Source organism: Poecilia formosa, unplaced genomic scaffold (assembly GCF_000485575.1).
Source record: "Poecilia formosa unplaced genomic scaffold, Poecilia_formosa-5.1.2 Scaffold492, whole genome shotgun sequence".
Taxonomy (NCBI): Eukaryota; Metazoa; Chordata; class Actinopteri; order Cyprinodontiformes; family Poeciliidae; genus Poecilia; species Poecilia formosa.
In genome coordinates this window covers 255,390-264,558 of record NW_006800431.1, presented here as the reverse complement: position 1 = coordinate 264,558, position 9,169 = coordinate 255,390, and the positions used below count along the sequence as shown (strand labels likewise).

Genomic DNA, 9,169 nt, shown 5'->3' with positions numbered 1-9,169 from the left:
CCTTCTCTAAGTAGAAACAACCAATCAGAGCCTGGAGGCAGGTCTTAGCGCTGTCAATCAATCTCTTGCAGCTCTGCTCATCCCCCACTACTGCAGCTTTTCCCCGTCAGCAGATCTTGTTATGAATACTAGGCTAGTTAGCATGATGCCAGTTAAACAGTTTTCCTGTAATGGTAGTTGTTTCTCCACCACTAGCACATTTAGCAGTGAGTACTTGAGTTTGATTGACAGCGCTAAGCCCCTCCTCCTGGTTCTGATTGGTTGTTTTTGATGCATTTCTTCAGACAGCAGTAGTAGGTCATGGAGGAGGTGGAAGAGATCGTTCTTTTCACAGATTATCTGTCTCATAGCAAAGTGTCATGACATGGTGAAAGTTTTAACAAATACAAAATACATATATATTTTTATGAAAGTTTCGTACTGTAGCTTTAAAAAAAAATCCTCCAATCAAGTCAAAAGCAGATCTGCAGTCTAAATAAATGTGTTGGAGGTACAAATTGAAACAAAATCCTTCCACAAGCCTTTTGTACTTTGCAGGAGCATATTCATGTTTTCATTGGGAAACTGGAACAGCAGCAGTTTTCCACTAGATGGCGCCGTTGCTCTGATATTACACCTGTTCAGTCCAGTTTAGATTGTCACAAAGTTATGTCTGTTTTCATTCTCCCTCTGTTTGTCCAGGTGACATCTGGTGCTCATGCTCATGTTTTTATGGCCTTTTTGTCCTCTTCTCAGGCAGGGTAGTGACCTCTGCAGCTCTAGCCGAGCGTCAGAGCAGAGAAAAATGTAAAACAGGGGATCCAGCAAAGTGTTGAGGCTGGTCAGGCCGTAGCACAGGCGGTAGACGTAGAAAATGGACTGCTCAAATGGACACGGCTCGTCGGTCCCCAACAGGGACACAAACCTGTATCCGCCTACCAGGTGGTAGGGTCCAAAGACTACAATAAAGTTGAACGTTATCACGACCAGGATGCCAACGATTTTGTAGCGCTCGTGGTTGGAGAGAGACGGAGACCGGCGTAGTGTCACCCCGATGTGAGCTGAGGTGTAGCTGGGGGGAAGGAGAGGTTCAGATCAGGCATGAACCTGTTTGTTTAAATGCATAACGCATATAGCTATGACAGTGTAGATAAAAAAAAATTGTTTTTATTTTTCAGAAAATAAAAACCTGAAACCTCTTTTCAGGTTTTCTTGAAAAGAGGTTTTCTTGAACCTCTTTTCAAGAAAACCTCTTTCTTGAAAATAGGTTTTTCTTTTCAAGAAAGAAAAACCTCTGAGTTGGAAGTTTCTGAATTTCTTAAGTCAAAAAATTTTAACTTTTAGAAATTTTCTGAGTTTGAAAAGTTGATGACTATCACCTTATCAAACTCAGAATTTTTCAGAATTTTTGGTTTTGGAATTTTTTTATTTTTTTATTATTCTAGAATGTTTCTGAGTTTCTTCTAGCAAATTTGAGACTCACAAATGTCCAAATCTTTTCCTAGAAATTTTCTGAGAGTAATCAAACAATTTCAGATTTTTTTTCTAGCAAATTTTCAACTTTTCAAATCCAGAAATGTTCTTGTTTTTTCTAGAAAATGTTAATCTAGCCTACGCTACGCTAGTCCATGGAAAAACCTTATAAGCTTGTATTAAAGCAGAAAGTACGGCGGCCACCGTAAAAAAGGCTTACAGTATCAATTATGCCGCATGAACTGATTAGTAGATTATTGCGAGGGAACCCAAAAGAAAAATAAATTCCCCATGTCCCCTGGAGGGCTCCGTAGTCTAAACACAGTAGAAATGTGTTAAAAATAAAGTAGAAGAAATTTTCTGGGTTGTTTGCCGAGATTGAGTAGCGGTTAGCATAACCGAGCAGTTAGCTTTTAGCTCTATTGTCCCTCATTGCTTAACAGTTAGATTGTCTCTTCATAGCTCTGTGTATGATTGTTTAGTAATTAGTTTAAAACGAAGTTTATGTTAGTTATTAAACTTTAAGCAGGTGTTAGCTTGTTTCTGCATAGCTTGAATAGCTGTTAGCTTGTCGTCCCTGAGCTAGCTGCGCGACAACAGAGTCGCGGTTAGCTTGACTCTGGGTCGATTTTGGCTTAGTTTGAATAGCAGTATGCTTGACTCTGAATAGCCATTAGCTTGTCTGCGAGAAGATTAGACAATAGTGTACTTGTGGAGAAATGTAGCTTTTAATTTTCTATTTTTATGTGGCTACTGAAGGACATCTAACTGCCAGATGTGGCCTACAAACCATAAAATTACTTTACTAAGTGAGTGCGACTGTCTTCTGCAGGTAAGATGACTGATCATTACTATTTCACACAGTCCCAGTTTGAAACAACAAACTTAAGCATCAAATTAGGACTGGGAAATAAATCTATTATCAAATAATCAAATTTTTGGCTTTAAAATATTTAATTTTGGGGTTTGGGTTTGATGTCAGCACACCTAGGTGTTGACAAGAGTGTTTTGCAGCTTTTATTTATTTAAAACTAATAATTCAACTCACTATGATGGAATATTAGGGCCAGGGCAGGATAAGATTTCTTTTAATTACAAAAATAAAGTCATAATATATATTTAAAAAAATCTGCCAGTGGAACTAGCACTTTTTTTTTAATCAATATTCAACAATTATTGACTTAAGTTCTTACATCTTGCTAAAAAGTTATTTATTGGTTTAGGCTTATTGAAGTGCACTGAGATATTTGCTATGACGGAGGATTAGGACCATACAAAAAAAAAGAATAAGATAATAAAATTAAAAGAATAAAATTGTGTGGTGATAATCTTATGAGAATAAAATCATAGTAGCATGACTTTATACTCCTATGAAGTCATACTTTACAGTAGAACTTTATACTACTATAAAATCATACTTTATGACCTTACAGAGAATAAAGTCATTAAAGTGATAGTAGTGGCAGCTTGAAGTGACCCAATTCCAATTTTTTTGCCATAATGTGACCTGAATCCGATCTTTTCACTACAGTCTGAACAACATGTCAGATTTTTTTCAAACGTGACCCAGGCCACTTGGATATCCGATACGTCTCCGATCTTTTCAAACGTGAAATGAATCTGTTCGTCCAGGTCGCATTCATCCGACCTGAATGTCATTGATACTCGACAAACGTCACTATCCTGTGTCCTGATGCACGCAAGCAGGAAGGAAAACAACAACCATGGCGGGCTGTAAGGGGGATTAAGTTACTGTGCTGCTCCGATCGAACAACAGGTTCAAAATCGTAAGCTATGCTCCACCGTTAACCTCCATGTTTACTTCTGGAAAAACTGAGCCCTTCTGTTTTTATGGCGGTTTGTGAAACACTGAGCACCCTCTATGTGATGTTATTGTGCCCTCTATTGCGCATGCGGGACACTTTCAGGTCTTTTGCAGTTCACACTGGAGATCACATACAAGCTGCATATATTCAGAAGTGTGAACGACCATGGCAAATTGGGATTGGGTCACTTCAGGCTGCAGTGTGAACGTAGAAAACTCACTGTTACCATAACTAGAAGTACCAACTTACCCCAGAATGGTACATGGCAGCAGAAAACCCAGAAGCACAGTGATGATCTTAAAGTGAGCGTATCTGGGGCTGACCGGGTACTTTTCCAGACACAGCCGCCGCTCAGAGTCAAACACGGACGGCAGCAACCCGCTCAGGCAGAACAGGAAGGTGAAGATCCACACGGCCACTCCCAGCACCGCCGCCACCTTCACCGTCCGCACCCTGCGGCTGCTCAGCGGGTACACGATGGCCAGGCAGCGGTCCATGGCGATCAGACACAGGAACATGACGCTGGCGTAGACGTTGACGTAAAACACGTATCCGACCAGCTCGCAGGTGAGCCGGCCGTAGGGCCAGCGGTGGGCGCCCTGCAGGTAGAGGATCCACAGGGGCAAGGTGAGCAGCTGGAGGAGGTCCGACAGCAGCAGGTTGAGGATGTAAACGAGCTGGCAGCCCCCGCCACCCGAGCGACCGAGGTGGTACAAGCCCCAGAGAGACAGCAGGTTGCTGGGCAGGCCCAAGGAGAAGATGACACCGTAGACACAGGTCAGAGCAAAGACGTCCGTGTCCAGAGGGAGGCTGCAGGTGTCATTGGACATGTCTCTGCTGGTTAAGGTCCGGACATGGGACGCTGGAGACGACGACGCACTCACTCACTCACTCTCGACAGAAGGCTGATTAATACATTCATGTTGAAATGTTCATAAATCCACCCAGCAGAGGAAAAAAAACATCTTCAAAAAGCCTCCTGGATCCATCCATGAACATAAAAAACCTGCAAAGAGGACAGAGTGAAGACTACACTGCAAAAACACAACATATTATCATTCTTTTGGCTGGTTTCTGGTGTAAATACACTTAAACTAGGACAAAAACTTACAGGTTTTTGTATATTTCCGTAAGAAATAGGAGCTTTTCAGTCAATTGTTTCATATTATTGACTCATATAAGCAGACTGATACACTTTTTGTCAAACTATCTACAAAAACAAAATCTTACCTGTATTTTTCTGGTTTCTAGTATGAATACACTTAAAATAAGACAACATTAACTAAAAGGTAATGTTTATGTCAATAATATTTTAATATTAATGAAAAAGTTCCAACTCCACTGGCAGATTTCTACACTTATAATCAGCATTTGTCAAACTATTTATACTGCAGAAACACAAATCTTACAAAGTATTTTTTTGTGTTTAGTGCAAACATCTTAGTACACTTGAAATAAAACAAAATTAACTTAGATGTACCTTTTCAGCATGATATATATGTTTATTTTCAGCCTATAATTGTTTAATATTGCTGAAAAATTGCTAGTACTAGTACTTTTTTAATCAATATTGAACAATTATGGACCTAAAACCAGATCCTACATCTTACTGAAAAGTTACTTGTAAATTGATTTTGTCCTATTTTAAGTGTAAAAAGATTTTTGCACTAGAAACTAGACTGCTGTGTTTTTGCAGTGCAGACAGTTTGACACAACCGGGTCATAAGTGTATAAATCTGCCAGTGGAATTAGTACTTTTTTCATCAATATTCAAGCATTATTTGTATATTAGTTTCATCTCATTTTAAGTGTATTTACGCTGGAAACTAGACAAAAAAATTGTAAAAATTGTATTTTTTGCAGTGTAGATAGTTTGATACTTGCAGGTGCATGAAAATAAATAAATATCAATAGTTTCCACTCACCTCCCACAGCTCTGTGTCAGAGTCTGAGTCCTGCACTCTGCAGATGGGTGACCTGAGCCAGAGAAAGGCTGGGAACACGGTGTCTCGCCGGGGCCTTGTCTATTCTGTGATCGCTTCCTCCACAGGAAGCTCACTTCTTCAGATTTAAAGGCAACATCCTGAGGCAGGAGAACGCCTTTCTGCCACAGAACAAAAACATACGCTCGCTCTATTTTTCTCTGCCACCCTGTAGTCACAATCACCAAAGGTGGACCACTGAGACATCCTGACCTCACTGCAAAAGCACAAAATCTTACCAAGCATTTTTGGCGTAGCTTCTAGTACAAATATCTTTGTATGCTTGAAATAAGACAAAAATAAAAAATAAGTTCTGTTTTATAGTCTCTTGTTGCTTTAAATCCAAATGTGCTGCTCCTGACCACGCCCCCAAGCTCAGTGATTACACTTGCACGTGAATGTATCTGCGGGAGTGGAAACTCAGATGCACAGTTATACAACCGTACATCTTTGAAAAGCACAAGTGGAGCCTCCTGCGCAACCAACAAGAATGCAGCAAGTGGTTTCTGGATGATAAGTCAACAACAAAACACTTGCCTTTTCCAGCAGCCATTGTACAGTAAAACTAGGTGACCAAATATGTTGGAGCTCAGCTGGGGTTGCTAGGTAACTGCACGGTGCCTGTTGATTGTGACAGGCACCGTTACAATCAACCCGCTTTTGAAACGGCTCATTTTCCAGACATCAAAACACATTAACTTATTGTCAATAAACTGCTGGGTGTTTCTTTGTAGCGCCGGTGCTGCTTTTAGAAGCAACTGAGACTCAAATAGAAAGACAAAATATGCAAAATGTGAATTGTGTGTGATAAGGTCCCAATTTTTTTTAACTTAAAACAAGCTCTAATTTCTTGCTGAAAAGTTACTTAAAAGATAATTTTATTTAATTCTAAATGTGAAGATATTTTAGTGCAAATATCTTCACATATAGTGAAGATAGTTTGTATTTGCAATAGAAACTATTGCAAATAGTTTCTATTCGCAATAGAAACTAGATAAAAATTCTTTGTAAGATTTTGTGTTTGCAGTGATACTTCATAAAATTACTCAAGTAAAAGTAAAAAGAACTAAATAAAATAAAAAAAATTCCTAAAACCTATTCCGGTAAATGTAAGTTGTTACTACCCAACTCTGAACGATGAAACATAGACAAATGAAAGCTGTGGTGTGTTTGTGTAGAAGTCAAACCTCAGAAATAGATTAAAGTTCAGCTGCTTCAGATCAAAGTAGTAATTATTAATTTTTTTAACCCAAAAACAGAGCTTTATAGATATTGGGTGAGCTAAATTTCTGTTCTGAGTATTTTTTCTCACCAAAAGGAGGAAAAAACCTCCCAGACAATTGAAATTGTTTGAGTGGAGAATGGATTTATTGAGACAATAAGTGTGCGGCTGTATTTTTGACCACGCAGTTTCAAAGGGAGCAGGGCCATTCAGATTGCTTCCTTCTAAATGTCACAGATCTCTGATTTATTGAACAACCCCAGTTGGTACCCAGGGAGCCAAAAGTCCTGTGAGACTTTTCGACCCGTCTCCAGCTCACTCTGTTCCCCGGTGCGAACCTCGCTCCGCCTGCAGTCGGACATAAACACGATTAAACAGGAAGAAACCTGAATGTGACCTCTTCCTCGAGTCCAACCCGGCGCGGCGACAGCGAGACAAACCGTTTCTAGTAGTTTATTTAAATATGGGAGGTACTTCTGCCAGAATTGATTTTGTTTAAAATCTTCTGTTATCTTCAGAATGAATGAATCATTAACATGTTTTATCTTCGTTCTTGGACTTCCGATTAGACTTTTAAATAACTCTTTTATTGTATTTACTCCATTTTTATTGTATTTTTTCAACAGTTGCTGCCACGCTGTACTTATATTTATAATTAATTCATATAGATAGCGTCTAAGTCTGTCTGTCCCTTCATAAACTGTACGAACTTGAGCATTGTAAACAAATTCATCATTAATTATCTTCTCCTGACCTGATCTGACTTTAAAATTAGATGCGTTCATGTCTAAAAGCTGTGCAAACTGAGGTCAGAAAGCTGAGTTTTGCCCGAATTAGGAGCAAACAGTCTGATTTCCTGGAATATTAGGGACAACAATGGATCTCAATAACTTGTTTATAATTGGCCATGTCCAGTTTTTAAACACCAGAAAGACTAATCATTGCACGGGAAGATATAACACACAAAGGTTTCCTGTTATTCTCAGGATTTATTTAAAACAACCAAAGATAATTTCATTTTAGCTGAGAAAGTAAGAAGATTCAACAGAAGGAACGATTAATAATTACATTTATTGATAATCAAACTTACCACACAATTATTAAGTAAGTAAATAAAAAAAACCCAAGCACAATAAGATTTACAATTTATTCTCTATATTTACACTTAAGTAAATAGCTCAATAATGAGCAAATGGACATTCAAAACACAATTTAATTAAATGTACTGATCCATCAGGAACCTAATGAGATGTTACCGCTTAATGTTGAGCTCAAAGCTTTCATCTAAATCTAAGCATGGTAAAGACAAAATCAGGACTCGCCTTAATAGATTTCTCCAGATGTGTGGGTGTCATAGTTGCATCTCTTGTCTGAATTTAAAAAATCTCTGGACTAGCCGCTGTTTTAGTAAAAAAAAAGTCATGTCATTGATGCTTTGGTGGTTCTTTAATTTGGATTCAAAATCAGGTCGGATGTGAAAGGAACAGTGGTTGGCACACTGCTGCTAACACGCTAATAGTGGAGTTAGTTGTTTGTTTATCCCTTTTTTGCTGATAGCACTCTTGGCATACCCTAAATTATTTTTTCCAAATAACTTTGCTGTTTTGCAAACTTTCATTTGATTTAAGTTTGACACCTGTGCTGAAGTTTTGATTGTCGATTGCTAAGAATTCTCCAAGTAGCTAGAAATGTATATTTGTGCTCTTATTTTGAAATAGTTGAAGACTGTTGAGGCAGCAGTTCCATTTCCTGTCCTCATGTTCTCCACCTGTGATGAAGTGCAAATGGGTAAAATCAGGAGCAGTTAGAGTCTGATCCATGAGTGAAAGATCTCTTCTATTAACAAAACTGACCCTGTTGAAGATAATATACTAGGTTACAACACGTTGTTTCGTAAATATAAGGTGGATATTATTAGATATGTTTGAATTTAGCGGTTTAGCATTAGCTTCTTCTATGTACTATGTTGACATTGTACTTTAGCATTAGCAGTGCTATTAATGCTTTAGGATTAGCGTAACTAACTTTTTAGTTAATTATGATAGTGGACATACATCTGGAATAAATGGAGAACATGTATCTTTTAGAGATTAAAAAAGTAGACAAAATGTGATGTAGCATGGTGCTAAAACATCATCCCAAGCAGAAGGAAAAGGCTGTATTAAAAGCTGAAGTAATATTAGCCAGGGACTGGTTAGCTTGTGCTGATAAACCAATCAGAAGCAAACTTGGTCTGATATAAGACAAAAACTACATTTTACATCCAATAAAATAGATTCTATTGTTATTCCTGAACCACATTTTCAAAACTATCAACAGTTTCTCCATTGAGAGACAATGCTGTCATAACGGTGTCGACTTTCACATTCAGTACTTGAAACACATAATCGTTCACAACACAACAGTCCAATACACAACAGGTTCACATTCAAGGTTTACTAAACATGAAATACTTCACAACTTGCTGAATAAAAATATTAACTTGGAAAAAATGGTGGAAATATGTTTGGATATCACAGTGCAGGGAAATGTTTGTCTCTCCCAATTCCCATGTGGGAGTGTCTTTGACTAATTACTCTGGTTTGAGCTTCTTGCTGGACCTCTTGCAGCAGAGTAACCTACAGACAAAGATGAAACCCCAGATGGAGGTTCCAGTTATGGCTAAAAGAAAGACTGCTACATCCAGG

General features: G+C 38.4%; 1 protein-coding gene across 1 annotated transcript; it reads right to left on the bottom strand.

Moving 5' to 3' along the window:
* Positions 1-401: 401 nt before the first annotated feature.
* LOC103156671 (G-protein coupled receptor 4) lies at positions 402-5,517 on the bottom strand. The gene is made up of 3 exons (XM_007578802.2): positions 5,204-5,517; positions 3,528-4,284; positions 402-1,051 (listed from the first exon to the last, which is right to left on the bottom strand). The coding sequence occupies exons 2-3, from the start codon at positions 4,106-4,108 to the stop codon at positions 631-633; spliced, it is 1,002 nt and encodes a 333-aa protein (XP_007578864.1). The 5' UTR covers positions 4,109-4,284; positions 5,204-5,517; the 3' UTR covers positions 402-630.
* Positions 5,518-9,169: the final 3,652 nt, after the last annotated feature.